The sequence below is a fragment of the Geospiza fortis genome, unplaced genomic scaffold (assembly GCF_000277835.1).
Source record: "Geospiza fortis unplaced genomic scaffold, GeoFor_1.0 scaffold224, whole genome shotgun sequence".
NCBI classification, from domain to species: Eukaryota; Metazoa; Chordata; class Aves; order Passeriformes; family Thraupidae; genus Geospiza; species Geospiza fortis.
The window spans coordinates 1,653,784-1,671,961 of NW_005054448.1; the positions used below are offsets into that span (position 1 = coordinate 1,653,784).

The window sequence follows — 18,178 nt, forward strand, 5'->3', positions numbered from 1 at the left end:
GCCGGCCAGAGCCCACAAAAGCCAGTGGGGCTGAGCGGCTCCCTGCCCCTGGCCCGGGCGCTTCGTGGTCCTTCCAGGGACCGGCTTTTGTACCGGGGGCAGGTCCACGGGTCGCGGAGAGCCGGTGCGTGGGGACAAGAGGCCCCGGCAGGAACGAGGAGTCACCTTGGGCAACCAAACCCGCACGGTCGGACCTCTGCGGAACGGTGTGTGTGCGCTGTCATGCCGGCCACCATCCCTCCGTAGCATCTGGCTTTGTGTGTGACTGAGTGTTTTGCAGGTTTATTTTTAACAGGATTGTGGTACTCTTTTTCCAGTCAGATTTTTTTGCATGTCGCCAGTGAATCCCCCAAAATAACACCTCTTGAGAAGAGGCAAAGCCATTATTTAAGATGACTTTCTTGTGGGTGCATGTCTAGAAAATGAGGAACACCATCAGGGAGCAGCACTTAAGAGGGGTCAGGCACCCATCAACGCTGCCTGCTGCTCCTGAGCCTTGTAATGGCATGTATAAAGGAGATGGAAGAGCTCGTTCTGCCCGAACTGGAAGAACTCTGTGGAGCTGCTTGGCATTGCTTCGTTCTGATCAGCTGGTCACCGGCATAAGATTGTCTGCTGATGTTCTGTGGAAGAGTTGACTTGCTGTCCATCAATAGAAGAATAAATAAAGTGCAGGCTTATCTTTTTGTTTCTCTTTTCAGCATGTGAAGGATCAGTGGTCTACAGCAGTCTAAAGAAGGCACAGAAACATGGGCAACTTGGTTTCAAAGGATTTTTGTCTGGTTCTGTTGGTAGATGAGATACATCTACAAGAGCAATGCAAGACCAGTTAAGACTAATCTCACATATGCCAAGACCATTCCAATCCATTTATTTTCTGAATCAGGAAAATAATGGGCTTTGAACAGGGAAATAAACCTAGTAATGGCTCCATGTCACAATTGGGTCTGCTTTTTAGCTTGGCTAGTGGCAGTTGCATATGGAGTGAACAATCTGGTCCCTGAAGATGGACAATACTGAGTCATGTTGTGGTGCTGTTGTTGATTTGTGAAATAAATTGTCATGTCCAGCTCCAGAAGACAGTCTTTTTTTTGTGGATAGGAAGACTGTGCAGATGATGGCAATGCTTTTTCAGCAGCTTTTGTTTGCCTGCAAAGCTCCAGAACTGTGTCCATCTTCATAAGAAGATAAAGCCTGTGCTAAAGACTGAGTTGTTGCTGCTGCTCTCAAGTATATTAAATGTACTTCATGTTGCCATTGTGCTTACGCTACTTGTGGCGTGCTGTCTGCTTGTGGTGTGCTGCATGTCTGCAGTGATACCTGCATTACCGAATGCTTGGAAAGAGCTCGAAGCCAATGCTTGGATAAGCCAAAGCCAGAGCTCCATGTCCATCATGAGCAAAGAGCCTTTTAAGGTTATGGGAATCAGTACATAAGTGAAATGCTTCCCTAAGAATGGCAATAGGAGTAATGGAAGTCATTATAAAAACAAAGAAAGCAGCAAACTTGACCCATAACAAACAACCTCTCCTGCTCCTCCAGAAAAAAAATGATCGAAAAAGAAAACAAGCTAATCCCCAAATCAGCCCTAGGCCAGTACAGAGATTTTGATAGAGGAGGCTGGTCTCCTCTGGACTGCTCTCTTGCTGAGAAACACCATCCCATATTAGATAAGTTCTAGTTCAGTGCCAACTGTATTCTCATAATCAAGGAGGTGGAAATTTTTAAAATTCTTTAAATTGCAGTGAAAGACCAACCATCTGGCTGCTAGGGTGCAGAAGAAAACCATGCTTTTTAAAATTTTTTTTTCTCCTTTACTTTTAAGACCTTCTTTCAGAAAAGTTTCCATATATCTGACTCGGAGCACTCAGTTTGAAGTGCTTTACAGGAGACAGTTGATCAGGTCCCTGAGCTTGAGGAACTGCAGCAGATCTTTCCAATAGCAGCTTAATGCTTACATGTCTGATGGGACATGGAGTTGGGCCTCCAGCATATATGTGAATAGATTCAGTTGCCGTATTTTTTAAAAGTAAAAATATTACTGTGCTTTTCCAACTTACTTGATGAATGGTTGAGTGAAGACAGACTTTTTAGTAAGATCTAAAGTGATGAGACAGAGGGCAATGGCTTTAACCTAAGAGTGTAGAGTCACACTAGATAGAAGGAAGATGTTCTTCCCTGTGTGGGTGGGGAGGCCCTGGAACAGGATGCCCAGAGAAGCTGTGGCTGCCCCATCCCTCAAAATGTCTAAGACCAGGTTGGATGGGGCTTGGAGCTACTTGGCCTAGTGGAAGGTGTTCCTGCCCATGGCTGGAAGTTGGACTAGATGACCTTTAAAAGCCTTTTTCAACCCTTATGTTTCTATGTTAAAATTCTTTTAAATCCTAGAATGAAAATCAGTGTGCATAAGCGCATGAAAATTGCATGTGCATTGTTTTATGACTTTGCAGTGTCACCTGCTTGCCTTTGCATTGGTTTTCCTTAACAATTAAATGCTTACATTAAGGCACTTCCAAAGTTATTCATTGAGATGATGCCAAAAATATAAGAGACCAGACAGTTTATATTTGCATATTTTGAATATTTTTAATAAAAAATTGAATTTGTTAAAAGTTGAGGACCTGTAATTGTCTTCTAGCAGTAGGTAGCGTTTAGTTTGCAACTTGTGTGTTGTTGTGTAACTAGAGTTGTCCTGGTGAATACAGTTGGAGTCGAAAAAATCACTCGAATAGTCTTCAAGATGACTAAATGATGGACTTGAGGAAAACTAGTAATAACAGACCAACAATATTTCCCTACCTCCACCCCCACCCCCCCCCAAATTCCTTCTTCTTGTGCTTTTTGTCTATTTTGGCCTGAAACAGAGTGCATTATTTAGAGAATGCCTGTTTTTCCTGATGCATGTGCCAAAATAAAGCATTTTCCCAGATGTGCTCTCCTTCAGAAGAAAAGTGAAGTCTTGAGTCTCTCATAGTAATTACGTACTTGTGTGCAGGATCTGCAGTCCACCTAGGTTCAAGCCGGAGGTTCTTGTAGGAACAAAACAAGTTTTTCTTCCCTTGGGACATTACTCCAAATGATTCTTTGTGGAGGTATTTGAAGTTAGTAATGTTTTAGAGCCATCTAACTCGACCTTTTGTCACCTATGTTTCAATAAATTGCCAATGTTGCACTCCCCTTTTAGATGCCTTGTCACACCTCCAGTTCTGCATGGAGCTGGCTCAAATGGAAGTGTGCATTGTGGGATGATCCAGGCCAGTCTTTGTCTACCCGGATGAGCTGTTGTTGACACTATGGATTTTGATACTACTTTCCTCCCTTCTGTATGTTGTTTCACCCATTGTATGGCAGTAATAGTTGTATTTTGGGTACTCTGATGCAGGTTGTTGTTGCCTCTGATGATGCCTATCTAAAATAAGCTCACCGTGTTTGCAGGTTGCTAGCAAGCTCTGATTGGCTTTATTTTGCCAACAGTTTGTCTTGTTTTTTTAAAGTTGTGCTGCAAGTAAAATAATCCTAAACTTTTTTGAAGAGATGTGAGAAATGATCGCTGGTTGATTATGATGGATGTGAAGTATTTCAGGCACTTTTGACTGTGAGGCAAGACCAATGGGTTTGTTTGAGATTAGCTGATTAAATCAGGCCAAAGCACTTCATCTGACTTAAGTTAGATATTGACAATTGTGTTCAAATTAATAAATTGAATAGAAGACTTTTATAGTATATATTCATTTCTGTTAGTGATAAATAGCTGGAGTGAATTTTCATTGGCTTGTAGCAAGGTTTCCCTTTGCTTGTGTCAGCACAAGAGGTTGCAATTTTGGGAGATGGTCAAGTTCAGTAGTGTCGGGCTATGTGAAGATGTTTTGTTTTGCCTTTCTTGTCATCTATAGCTGTGCTATCAATTGTTTCATTCCAGCATCTTTCTTTGGAAATCCTTATTTGTATCTTATTTGCATCTTTTCTTTGAAGTATTCCTAAAATTGTGGAGTAAAAAGTGCTCTTTAAGCATTGTTACTAGTACTAAAGCATGCATTTGCTTATGGGTTACTTCCTAAATATGCTTTGGTGATGTTGACCTGTGAACTGAATAGACACTTGTAAACTCAGGAGGATACTTGAAATCTGTAATCATCTTACATATCTGCTCACTCACCTACCCAGTGGAATGGGGAGGTGAATGGTACAAGGCTAAAACCATGGGCTGAGATAAGAACGTTTCAAATATTGGAGGGAAGAAACATATGATAATAATAGGAAAAAGTGAGAGAGGAATAAACCCCAAAAGTCAAGTGATGCTCAATACAATTGCTCAGCACCCACTGATCCATGCTCTCCCTGTCCCCCGAGAGTGATTGGCGCCTCTTGGCCTCTCTTGGCCAGCTCCCCCGGTTTGTAGACTGAGCAGAAGATTCTGTGGTACGGAATATTCCTCTGGCTGATTTGGGTCAGCTGCCCTGACCATGCTCCCCTCCAGCTTCTTGTATAGCTGACTAGTGCAGGACACTGAAAAGCCCTTGACTTAGGGTATGCTTGGCTTGGTACCAGACATCAGTGTGTTATCAACATTATACTTGCACTAAATCCAAAACACAACTCTTAACACCTACTGAGAAGAAGATTAATTCTATCCCTGCTGAAACCAGGTCAGCGGGAAATTGTGTTCAAAGGAAGGAATACCAAGATTGTGTTTCTGTGGAAGCTTTCTGATTGGGTAGGTAGTCTTCCAAACACTGTTCCCATTGGTCTTGTCTCTGCAGGAGAGTGGAGATATGGAAATCTCTGTTCCCATGGTTTTAGTGATAACTTTGAAGCCTCATCTGTTTTCCTCTGACTGGAGCTGTGTTGATGGGTTCAGTGTGATCACCCTGAAGATGCCTATGAAAGCGTGTTTTGTGTTTATTAACAGTGTGGACAGCTATATGTTTTATGTGTGGGAATTACCTGTGTGTCTGTTCTTGGGAGGCTGAAAATATGAAGAAATGTCTTCTTCTTGGTCACCTGTTGGCTGTATGTGAGGGTTTTGTGCAAACTGAAACATGCTGATCAAACTGGTTTCTGAGGTCTTAGTCTCTTCATTGAACAGCCTGGAGGAGTAACAAATTCCATCAGCTGTTTCTCCACATCTTTGCTGTTAACCTTATGGTGAATGTGGTTCATCTATATTTAAAAAATTGTTAGATTTGAAATTAGGTTGCCAGCTTGGGCAGAAAGTGGAGATATGGCATTTATGTCAACAGACAATGTATTACAATGATTTTTATTAGCTGCCTAAGTTTTTCTCACCATCTGTTTCAATGTTGAGGCATATAACTAATGGCTTCCAAATGGGAGCTGCTTAAAAGAGGTGGCAGTTAAAGAGGCTGGAAACTAAACATGTCTCTTGAGATTGTGCTGAAGTGGTAGCTGGGTTCATTATTTTAGCGTTACGTTGGGAAGGTGGCATGGTACTGTGGTGTCAGAAGACTTTCTCTGGATTAGTAGCAGTTGCATCTGCTGGATGTTAGCCAGGATCTGGAAGCATTTTTCTGTCACAAATAACTTCTGCAGTGGGACTGGGTGTGTGAGGGGAGACTCACCTTATTCATAACATTGTTCATGTGTTGTTGCCTAGAGCGGCTGTAGCTACCGCATCCCTGGAAGTGTTCAAGGCCAGGTTGGACAGGGCTTGGAGCAAGGTGTCCCTACCCATGGCAGGAAGATTGGAATGAAATTAGCTTTAAGGTCCCTGCCAACTCAAACTGTTCTGTGATTCTATGATAATCCTCATCTGGCCATATTTCCTTATAGGCAGTATTTAGTTGCTGTGAAAAGACCTGTCACTGTGCTGTATAAGGACTTCCATGAGCTGTTGACTGGGTCATAGGCTGGTTCATTGGATCATCATGTGTTCTCTATTATGTCTCTATCATATCACATATTTTAGACCATAGTGAGCTGCAATTTGGGGCAGACTGGCTGCTACATGGCTGCCTCTGGCAGACAGGAAATCACCCATTCCTAGTCTGCTGTCAGCCAGACCGTAGTGTTGTACCCATTTGACTGGATTTGTTTAAAATGTAGTTGAGATTCTCGTTTATTTAAAGGTCTCTCTTTTTTTAAGTGGTGTAACTCTGCTGATTTCTGTTTCATTGCAGAACTACCCATGAGTTCTTGTTTGGTGCCCTTGCTGAACTTGTAGATAATGCCAGGTATGTACCTGAGACTGCCTAATTCCCAAGGTAACTTTGGTTAAGATTTAATTCACCTATGTATTAGTTGATCTTAAGCAATTTTCACTTCTAGTAGATTTTACAAGAAAATAGAATTTTAATTTAGTATAAGTATTTCACTTGCTCATCTTACATTGCTACATCAACCCCCCTAAAAGAAAATAATTATTCCTGGAAAGACAGGTTTGAATGAATCCTGGAGCAACTCATATTGGAAAGGAAGTTGATAGCAGACACAAGAGAGATTTAAAGAAAAAACTAGTCTGCCTTTTTGTGTAAAGAAATTGCTAAAATAAATATTACAGGAGCTGTGACTCATCTGATATATAAAAAATCATAGTATCAAACATGACAATGAAAATGAAATCAGAAGCGGGATGCTGAAAAATAGAGCAAGAAATGCTAAAGGAATTCTGACACTTCAAGAGATATGGTCTTTGGAAATTGCAGCTGTTGGGCCACCTGTCTCATCTGTGTATGGAGGGAATCCCTGCTATAGAAGCCTCCCAAGCCTTGCATGCTTTTGTCTTGAGCTGGAGGAAGTACTGTCATGAAGTGTTATGGAAGTATTTTGGGATTGTTTTCTCTTAAATATGATTTGTCACAGTGTGCATTTTGTGATATAACAAGCTGAAACTGGGGCATTTTTGAGTTGGAAAGCTTCTGTTTAGGGAATCAGCTCTGTGTGTGTGCGTGTGTGTGTGTGCACGCGCATGCGAGCTGGTGGTGTGTTCATGTTTGCAACAAGGTAAGAAAAGTAGGGTCTTTGGGGGTGGTTTTCCCTTTTCTTGGTTCCCGTCTGGCTATAGAGAGGTTGTCTTCTGGGAAGAAGTAGCTAGACTGGGCTGGAGATACAAAAGTGAAACCAAGTGGCTGTGGCATTTGTCAAGTGGGGTTTTGTTACTGCTCTATAGTGCCACGCCTCTAGTCAGCAAACCAAGGTTGGTTTGGGAAGAGGGCAGTAGTGCTGTACGTGCTGTACTTTCAAATACAGAGGAGGATGCAGTGTGTGAAGGGCCTCACTTCAGTGATCTTGTAATGACAGTTTCCTGTAACAATCCTGAATGTATTGGAATGAAGCTTTATATGGAGTTACTAAACCTTTTGTAGGCAGCTCAACAAAAAAACTATAGGTGATGTTTGTTTTGTATAGGAGGGAGCTCAGAAATGTGTACTTATTTGATTTCCAGCCCCAGAATGACTTTTGTTAGAATGCCAGTGGTACTTCCTGTCACCAGAACTGTTTGTGTGCTAGCAATGTCTTATGCTGGAGTTTAGGTTCAAGTAGACAGTGTTTTCTGTCACTCATGACTGTGGGGCCTCTGTGGACTTTGATTTATACAGCCAGTTATTTTGGAAATGCTTGTGTATGCCTGGATTTTTAGCTTCATTTCTGTTTAATGTTTGGATATCAACTGTGGTTCTATTTCTTTGTAGAGATGCAGATGCCACGAGAATAGACATTTATACTGGTAAGTCACTCATGCTGCTTCCTTGCATGTCAGCAATTAAGTCAGTAGTTAACTTGGATTTAGGCTGCAAATGTATGTTGTCCTTGACTGAATAAGAGCGAGAGTCTTATGCCCAATCCTGGGGTCAGTACTGGGCCCCTCAAGACAAGAAAGATACTGAGGGGCTGGAGCATGTCCAGAGAAGGGTAAGGGAGCTGAAGAAGGAGCAGACGCACAAGTCTGATGAGAAGTGGCTAAGGAAGCTGGGGAGCTCAGCCTGGAGAAACAGAGCTTTGTGGGGGGCTTTCTTGCTCCTACAACTCCCTGACAGGAGATTGCCGCCAGGTAGGGGTTGGGCTCTTCTCCCAGGAAACAAGTGACAGGAACAAGAGAAAACAGCCACAAATTGTGCCAGGAGAAGTTTAGATTGGATATTAAGGAAAATTTCTTTACTGAAAGTGTAGTCGGACACTGGAACAGGCTGTCCAGGGCAGTGGAGGAGTCACTATCTATCCATATTTAAAAAATGTGTAGATCTGGTGTTTAGGGACATGGTTTAGTGAACTCAGCTGTGTTAGATTTGTGGTTGGACTTGATGATCTTAAGGGTCTTTTCCAACCTGAATAATTCTATTGTTCTACCATTTCTTCTGTGCCATAGTCCCTGTTGCCTTTCAAAAAGGAGTACCTTTACAAATATCTTGGGGAAGCAATTAAGTCAGCCTTCACCTGGGGTCAGGTGAAGTGAGTTGCTCTATGCTGTGAATGCTAAAAAACTCCACTGACACAATACGGTTTTGTAGCTCAGTTTTGTAGTGAAGAAGTTCTTAGTCATTCTGTAACAAAAATCTGGTGCTCTTTCTTACAGCTTAGCCATATTGCAGGTTTAAAAGTCCTATTTGTTGTTTTACTTTTGTTGTTAACGCTGATCCTGTTTTATGGAACTTTTAACTTCCACTTATGGGAGCAGTGAATAACTCTTCTCTTGCAGAGCAACGAGAGGACCTACGAGGTGGATTCATGCTATGTTTTTTGGATGATGGAACAGGAATGGATTCAAGTAAGTGACAGAAAGTTACACCTGCATTTGCAAGCTGAGGTTTCATGTTATGGTTTAAGTTGAATTAACAGCTTAGTTCCATTGAAAAGGACACGTTCCATGCGTCTATGCATGTTTCTGCCTCTCCACTTGCTCTTTCACACCATATTACATATCAAACCATTTACCTCTTCCATTGCAGAAAACTAATTGGTCAAAAGAAAATTGTTTTGCTGCATTATAGAGTTGGGTCAGCTTGGCTTGAAGTTTCCCAGTACACTGAAGTTAGCCTTGGGGCTGAAGGGAGAATAATGAAGCAAGAAGGGGAACAAGCACAAGGTTTGCTGGCATAAGCCTTTTCTCCATCTGGCTGCCAGATGATCAGTGTATCTCAGCTCTAACCAGAAGGTGTGCCATGGCAGAAGTTAAGGTTCTGCTTTGAAAACAGTTTGCTATTGTTTCATCATGGACATTATGTTTGAGATCAATACTGGACAATATAAAACCTTTGTAATATGAGAATATAGCAAATGTATTTCTGCCTTGTAAGAATTGCTGTAAATTGATGTTGTATCTAGTGGGAGAAAGATAAAAGCTTTTCTGCTTTACTTTAGCATCAATGAACAGCACTGTCAACCCACCTTTGAGGACTGGTAAGTCATCCTGTGAGGAGCTCCATACAGGGCAGCAAAACTGGGTGAAACTGGGAGGTGAATATGGAGAAGACAAAGGAAATGTGTAAATAAGCAACAACTAACATTTTTGCACTGATTCCTCAGTACTTTAAGTTCCTCTTGTGATATTTTCATAGTTCAATCCCAGCTGGCAACTCAGTCCTACACAGTGGCTTACTCCAGTTCCACTGGGATGGTGGAGAGAATCAGAAGGGTAAAATGTGAAAACTTAATGGGTTGAAATAAAGACAGTTCAGTAGGGAAAACAAAAGTTGTGCATGCAAGCACAGCAAACCAAGGAATTCATTCCCCACTTCCTGTGGGCAGGCAATTGTTCAGCCACCCTCAGGAGAGCAGGCCTCCATCATGTAAAACAGTGACTTGAGAAGGCAAATGCTGCAAGGTCACACATGCCTGTCTTCCTCCTACTTCCCCAGCTTTATCTGGTGAATGCTAGCTACACCAAGATGCATGAAGCTTGGAGCAACCTGGTCTAGTAGAAGGTGTCTTTGCCCATGGCAGGGAGTGGAACCAGATGGTCTTCAAGGCCCATTCTAATCCAAACCATTCTGGGATTTTATGATACTGTCTGGAATCCCTTGGGTCAGTTGGGATCAGCCATCCCAGACTTGTCCCCTCCCAAGTCCTTGTGCAACCCACCCTGCTTGCTGGTGGTGCAGTTTGAGAAGCAGAAAGGACCTTGATGTAAGCTGTGTTCAGCACTAATGAAAACCATGTATTACCAACACTTCTCTAAAATACAGCCCCATGCAAGTTAGCATGGAGAGATTGAACTCTATGCCAGCCCAAACCCATATAGACACGAAGTATTTCATTAAATTTAATTTGTGCTCTGATACACAGATTTGTGACTTCCATAAAGGAATTTGATTTGAACTCTAGGTACCTTCTGTAAATTCCTTGGAATACGATTAAGGATGCTAAACAGGTCTCCCAAGAGTACTTTTCTGCCATCAATTTAGCTGAAGGAAACAGTAAAGCCCCATCCACAAAAAAAAGCTCTGAGGTTGAAGTGTGGCCTTCTGATAGTTCTTAGGATCAGGGAGAGGAAAATACCTTCTCTGCTTGTGTGTTTTTCTGGAAGGCGCCAGGTGTCTGTTCTAATGCTTCAGAATTTTATGGCAGCTTTTATACAGTTATTGCTTCTGTTGTGCTGGTTTTGTGACAAAATGCGATTTAAGTATTGGCTATTGTCTTGGTTTAAGACAATTTAAGGGGGATGCTCTGAAATGAGTTATATCCCCTTAGTTTTAACCAATCCCTTTCCACAGGAAATAAATGTGTAAAAATAAGTGAAAAAATAACAGTTTACTAACAAGCCAAACAGCAGCAGGTACAAACTAACAGTAAATAATTGCTAGATACAAAATTGCTAAATGTCATGGACTCCCTGGGAACCAAGAGAAACTCAAAATGGCAGTGACAGCTTTCCCCCGAGGTGATGCTTGCCATGGGCAACTGTGTGTGGGGAGACTGAGGCATGGTAAAATCCCCCCTAGAGTAAAAAGGGTAAAAGGTGCTTTTCTGTGTCAAGTTAAGGCCAAAGAGAAAAGCTGCTTCGATAAAAAAACAAGAAGATAAAGAGGAGACAGTGAAATGAAAACAGAGACGCCGCAGGAACAGGACAGGGACACAAGAAATTCCTTCTGATAATGAAAATTAGCAGCAAAAGTCACTGCGAAATTCATAGAAATGAATATGTATGAGCCTATTGTGAAATTGTATGCATATGCATTTGAAAGGGGGATAAAAGGAAGGGCTGGGGTTTGCAAAGGTGCGCATGCCCTTTGAAAGAGAGCAGTCTCTGTCTCTCTGGCATGCGTCCAGCGCTGTAAATAAACATACCGGGCTTTATGACTTTTACAGAGTTGTAGAGTTTTTTTTCTCTCCGCACAACAAGACAAAGGGAGGGCAGCCCTCCCTCTTAACTGTCTGGTGGCAGCAGCTCCATTGGTGTTTGCGACTGATATGCTCTGACTGCTGGTACTTGGTCAAGGTCTAGAACCTCTGGAAGGACTTCACCTTCATCTTGGCGGAGGATGGCAGGGCAGCCAGCCAAAGTGGCTCAGACTCTGTGACTCCTTGTGTCACCTGGCTGCTCCTGGCACCTGCACGCAGCTGCAGGGACTGGGGCCTCTTCACTCCTCCTAGTACCTTGCTACAGCTGCAGACAGATGTTGCAAAATTCAGTCTGAAACAGTTTTTGGTTATGACATGCACGGTCCCATTTTGTAGCAACAGTTGCTACTGTTGTGAGCACAGAAAACCCACCTGAAACAACCCCCTCTGGAGGTCAGAGAGAAACAGAGGAAAAAAAACCCCAAAGCAGAGCCTCTGCCTTGAGCAAAAGCTATGAGGGGAGAGACGAAGGTCTGCCTGAATGCCTTGACTTGACAGAGCTTGACACTCACCTGTTCCCATCCCTGTGGTTCTAATTCTGGCTGCACCGCTGGGTCTTAAAGTGACTTTCAATTTTGAGCACAGATGGATATGAAATACGATAATATTTGGGTTACCTAGGACAGCTATTAAGTGGCTTCTTTTGACTAATCTTTCAGCTGAATGTTGAAGAGTTTTATCCTGATAGCCTGAAATGCTTAGTGGAGAAGATTGGCAGGTACTGTGCCTTGCAGGGATGCTTCACAGTGCTATGCATTGTATATAGAAAATACCATGTAATTTAGGTCCTTTGACTGTCTTGATGCTGGACCAAGGGCAGCCAGGTGGAAGCTCTGTGTGCTGCACCATTTGCCTGTCAGCATGGACAGAAGCAGCTAAGGAGAGTCTTTCATTCAAACTCGCTGCATGGGGCTCTCTGGTTCCATCCCTAGCTGTAGGGATATGAATTTTAATTTCTCATAATGTAGGGTTTACCAGTTTTAAAGATATCCTGAAGATCTCCTATCTGACTTTAAAAGATGTCAGCAGAAAACTTTTTATTGGACTTTTCTCCCTCAATACAGACTTTGCTTCAACAGAAATCATGGATCTTGGGAGTGTTTTGTTTTTGTGCATGATAACTTCAATTAAAATTATTTTTATTGTACATAAAGCTGGCATGTTAAAAAGAATACCTCCATGACTTGCTGTAGTGCTGTTGTAGCCCATGCTAGCATGGGATCTTCCCAAGTCAACTGAAAGTATGGCTTGGAAGGCTGGATGGGGCGCCATCTGGGGATTATGAGTGAATAAACCCAGTTGCATCTGGGCACTTCTAAATGGAGGGAAGAGCTGAAGGGCTCAAGTTAACTGTCCCAGTAACAGTTTGTGTTACTCTGTCTTGTTGCTGTTCTCTTTGGTCTTGTTCTGTCTTGGGCAATTCTAGATTTGTCTGGCAGGCTCTGAAAATGGAAGGGTATAGTGAGACAGTTGGTCAGATTTGAGTGCTCTCTCTGATGGCTTCTGATTAGCAAGCCAAATGACAACTCCTCATTTCTAAAAATTAGGGACATTGGCGCTCTTAATGATCACTCTGGGTTGTGTGGTCTCAAGATCAAAAAACATTTGTATTCAAGCTGGAAACATCTCACATTGGTAGTCATGAGTTATCATAAGGTCCAAGGATTCAGTGATGTTACAGGACAGCTCTTTTCAAAGGAACCATCATGTCTTGCATAGACGTATCAAAATTATAGAATCTTCTGAGTTAGAAGGGTGGGATTTTGGGGTGTGCTGTGCCTAAGAGAGTTGTCCAAATGCTCTTGGGGCTCTGTCAGGCTTGAGACCATGACCACTGCCCTGAGGAGTCTGTTCCAGTGCCTGATCACCCTTTTGGTGAAGAACCTTTTTCTAATTTCCAGTATTAATAAATATATTATTCTCCAGTAAATACCCTCTGCCCCCAACACAGAATAATAGTACTGGTTCAAAACTTTGACTCTTTTGTAAGGAACTACATAGGAGTCCATAGAAAACCAAACAATAGATTTCATGCAGCACATCACATTTCTCATACTATCGGTGAAATCACTACTCAGGCTTGAAATTTTACCTAATGCCTGGCTCTGAAAGTAATGCATGAATTTAAAGAATCAAAATACAGGTTGAATGATTCAATGAATCAACTTGTAGGTTGAGAAAGTATAACAACTAGTTTAGGAAGTGTCTGTAGTTTTATTCTTAAGCAATTGAAGAAAATAAGTCTCTAACTGGCATTTTCATCGCAGAAGTGCTCAGGTTGGAAAGTACCTCAAAGATTTGTTCCAGCCTTTCATGGGCAAGGGAATAGATGATTTAGCACCCTGTCTCTCCAGTGATGGGGGACTCCACCACACACCTGGGGGAGTTGTTCTAGTGATTGATTAAATGACTGATTGATCTCTAAAAAATTTCGTATTTATTTTAAGAAGAAACCTCTCCCAGTGCAACTTGTATCTCTTGCCTCTTTTTCATGTGGCTCCTAGGGAAGGGTAGCCTTTGTAGCTGCCTTTCAAGTACTGTAGTATTATAATGAGATTCCCCCTGGGCCCTCTCTTCTCAAGGAAGGAGAGCTAGTTCTTCTCATCGGGTAGTTTCTGCAGCCCTCTGATCATCTCCTTTGCACCCTGTTCAGGCTGTCTGCATCTTTCCTGAATTGAGGAGACAGAACTGGGCACAGTACAACAGGTGGGGCCTGACAAACACAAAGCTGAGTGGGCTAATCACATTTCCATCTCTTTGGCAATGTCCCTGTGGATACAGTCCAGGATCCTGTTTGCTTCAATTGCTGTTGTGGGACACTGCTGGATCATACTCAGCTTGTTATCTACCAGGATCCTTCCAGCAAGGCAGTTCCTCCCAACCTGCAGATTCCAGTCTGTGCTGGGCTCTTAGGTTATTTAATCCTGGATGCAGGACTTCACAGTTCCCTTGAACTTCAGACACAATCTTGCCCACTATTTCAGCCAGTCCGGGTCTCTAAGAAAGCATTCCAGTTTACCGCCATCAGTGAAGCTGGTGAGGGTTCAAAAGTACCCCCACTGTCCAGATCCTGTATGGAGATGTTGAGCAATATGGGGCACAGCATCAGTCCCTGGGGTCTCTGCTTGTGATAGCCTGCCAGCTGGAGTGAAAACCATCGATGATCACTTCTGAACATGACCCATGAGCCAGGTCCCTACTTGTTTTGTTTACCACTTGCCTGGTCTGTGTCTCCCCAGTTTGTCCAGGAACAGGCTGTGTTAAACTGTGTCAAGCATTTCGTTGAAGTCCAGCCAAACAACACCCACTACTGTCTCCATAAGGACAGGAAGTGCTGCCTTGTAGAAGGTGACCAAATCAGTCAGGTGTTACTTGCCTTTATAAATCTCTGCAGACTTGGCCCAGTTACCTGCCTTGTCTGGCTTCTAATACTTTTTACGAGGGCTTGTTCCGTTGCTTTTTGAGAGATTGAAGCAAATATATCAAGTCTTGCTGTTTTTCAGCTGTGTTTTTGAAGTTTGGAAGCTCAAAACAGCTTTTGTTTTAATGGAAGCAGTTAATTAAGTAGTAGTGTGTTGGTTGCATTATTAGTATTTTAGTATATAGTATTTGCTCTTCAGTGTTTTAGTAGTCGCTTTATTTGTATTTAAAATACAAATTAATAAACTAAAATTTATTACAATTAAAATAAATTAAAATTTATTTGTATTTGTATTGTTTATCCAAGGCTCACAATGGTGAGGAACAATGTTTAGCTGGAACTCCAACTCCTACTTTAGAGTGTGTACACACTTGTGTGTGTGGACAGTGACTCTTGGGGGCCACTTTCAGGGGAGCAATCTACACAATTCTCAGGAGAAGATGTCTCTTTAACCTTGTTTAAGGTTAAATCTTTAACCTAAACATTGATGTTTCCTATAAAGTTAACAGATTTTTAAAACAAATTGCAGGAACATATATCAAAGCGATTTGTCAATCACTGTCTGTTTCCAGTCATTGCCCCATGTGGGGTTGGTGTCCTGTGTTTGTTACAATCACAAAGGACCTCGCAGCTTTTCCCTTGTTCCCCTATCCTCAGGAAAGTTCAACTTGGCTTTAGGCTAATTTCCCCCAGGTAATTAATTAAATCCTGCCATCTTGACCATCTTGAGTGAATTTCTTCAGCGTGTTTTTTCTCTTCTTTGTTTTGCATAGATCTCCCTTCTCTATTTTTCTTGCTGGGGAGTTTGGCTTTTTTAAATCCAGTAACTCTGAGGCACAACAAAACAAAAATAGTGTGACAAAAATAGCCTTAAGTAGAAACACCCTCCAGAGCCTATAAAGAGCTGGGGAAAAAAAATTTTGTCTTGATTCTTGGGAGGATATAAATATTAAATCTCTCCTAAAGACAGCTTGGAGAGAGGTGCTGCCTCACATTCCCCTCTGCTCAGCATCACCTTCATCCCTCTGACCTGAAAGAGGAGTCATAATAGGGTGGTTTCAGACGTCCAGCATTGAGTGATAAACTATCTGGTCACCTTTCCTGAGAGGAGAAGTGCTTCGGATAATTACTCTTTACCCTCTTCAGGCTTTCTAAAAGTTTCTTGAAAATAGTTACTGAAAAATGTTTGTGGAGCAAAATGATTCCAATAGTCCTTCTCTTTTTAATATCCTGTATCTACTTTCCTTACCAGGCTTTAAAAATAACACAGTAATAGTAGTTAGAGTAATAATAATTAGATTATGATGATCATCATCAATTGGATGATAATGGTGATGATGATGATTATTACCAACATCCTTAGCCAGATCTCAAATACAAGACATTCGAGTGTTTTCTTTCTTTGGCTAGAAAATATTACAGTAGGCTGAAGGGAAGGTAGAGGTACCCTTATCCAATCCAAAGCTGTTTGTGGAATAGCTGTGGAGTTCCATTGAGAACAACTGCAGTTTAGGCAGCAAGGTGTTTGTGCAGTTGTTCTCCTGTATTTGTGTCTTGAAGTGTGAATATAGTTTCAACTGAAAATGGTGTTCTGACACCAGCTCAGTGATGTCATGTCATACCAATGGTGTTAGTACTGAATATTTTACTGTAAAACTGGTCAATGCTGATAGGCCTGTGTGTCTCCTGCATGCTGAAATCTAGCTTGTCCATGGGCTCAGCCTCCCCATAGTTGCCTGGTGGGGTGAGTGATGTCTTGTGCTCCCTTATAGCTTGTGTGTATGCATTTGTTTTTAGCCCTCACAGTAAGGCACTTTGTGTTCCTTATCTCTGGAACTTTATTTCTCCCAGTAAACTCTGGTGAAATGATTATTATCTCTTGGGGGAAGGGAAAGGAATCTGTCCTAGGGATGATGTTAAAAGTCTTTATCCCTTGAACAATAGAAAGGCTGGAACTAAAAATGACAGACCCTCTGTGCTGTAAAGCCATTGTGTCCTTTCATTTTGTCCTGCGCTAATGAAATCCTCTGCTAATTGCTGTAGGACCTGCTTGTGTTGACTTTCTCCCCAGCTGTCCTGCTGCCAGGGGTCCAGCAATCTGCTGCCAAAGTTAGCTTGTGTCCTACTAGTGCTTTAATTAACCAGAGTGTTAAGTTCAGCACTATGAAGAAATAGCAGTGTTTATTCTGGATTTCTGACCTTTTTAATAGTCCTGACTTATGCTCTAGTGCCAGTGCTCTCAAGTGTGTGGTGTCAGTGGGATATGGGATACAACAGACCCACTGCATCCTAGGGTCTTAATTTATAAGAATTGACAACTGTGATGGACACAATAGATTATTTTTGTGGATTTTTTTTTCTTTTTGCAAAAAGAAATGTCTTCATGCAGTTCAGATGGGACAATGAACTAGACTGAAACCTAAAACTCTTTTCTGTCAGCATCATGGCACCTGCACAGATCTTCTGGTAACATCAGTGCCCTCAAGCAGTATGTGTCTCACAGGGCTCTGTGGTACAGCTTCAGGATGCAGCTTCAGCTTGGGCTTCTGGCCTCTTTTCTGGACTATTTCCAGTGGTGAAGAAGTTACCTTCCTTCTTTATCTAAAATATGTGTCTGTGTGTGTCTGTACACTGAAATAAGCCTTTTCTGTTCCCTGTTTCTTGTTGCAGATGAAGCTGCCAGTGTTATCCAGTTTGGTAAATCAGCCAAGCGATCACCTGAGTCCACTCAAATTGGGCAGTATGGAAACGGCTTGAAATCGTAGGTACAACAAGAGCCAGCCTCCTGAGGTTGGGGAGGTCATAGTCCAGATGATCGATGTACTTTTTGCTCAGAGGTGTATAGCTTTCTTCCCAGAAAAAAAAAAAAAAAGCAGATGAACTCTAAGATCCCCTGCTTTGGTAGACAGGAGCTCTCTCAACATCTGCTGTAGTTTTCCAGTGGCCAAGAAGGCTCTGTACAGCTGACAACAGTGATTTGGGACTATGTTTGCACAAGGCAGAGGGTACAGGTAAGAGCTTGGGGAAAATAACGGAAGAGCTGGAAAGAAAACGATCATCTCCCTGTTACAGTCAGGCAGCAAAATAGTGCTTCAGCCTCCCAACAGGAAAGTTATCTGGTGCAAGGCAGATGGACTTAAACCATTTCTTTTTGTTCTCAAACCAAACTAATGCAGGGAGAAGGGGAATGATGGAAGCAATGAGAGGAGGGGTAGGATTAAGTGCCAGGAGCACAACAGCGGTTGGAGTGGATTTGCTAGGAAAGAGGAAGAAGTTTGCTGTGTCTTTGGAAGAGTTGCAGGGCTTTGTGACTTACTCTGTTCTGCTTTGTGCTCACCCATGTGCCTTGATTATATGCATCCTATTGGGAAATCAGTGGGACTCAGTAACCTGGGGGGAAAAATTAGGGGATCTTGAGACACTGTCGGTTCAGCTACAGTGCAGGACAGATCCCAGATCCTG

General features: G+C 42.3%; 1 protein-coding gene across 5 annotated transcripts in view; it reads left to right on the forward strand.

Annotated features, from left to right (window-relative positions):
- Positions 1-6,117: 6,117 nt before the first annotated feature.
- MORC2 (MORC family CW-type zinc finger 2) overlaps positions 6,118-18,178 on the forward strand; it is a 42,161-nt gene continuing 30,100 nt past the window's right edge. For 2 of the 5 annotated variants that reach the window (XR_004082416.1, XM_031062437.1), the window contains exons 1-4: positions 6,118-6,191; positions 7,650-7,684; positions 8,654-8,722; positions 17,387-17,477. Coding sequence is in view for 3 of the 5 variants with exons in the window: in XM_031062437.1 (XP_030918297.1) it covers positions 8,683-8,722; positions 17,387-17,477 (131 nt within the window). In the remaining 2 variants the exon portion in view is untranslated. Of the gene's footprint in view, positions 6,192-7,649; positions 7,685-8,653; positions 8,723-17,386; positions 17,482-18,178 lie in introns of those variants that run through there. The other 3 variants (XM_005427600.2, XM_031062439.1, XM_031062438.1) reach the window with 2 other exon arrangements.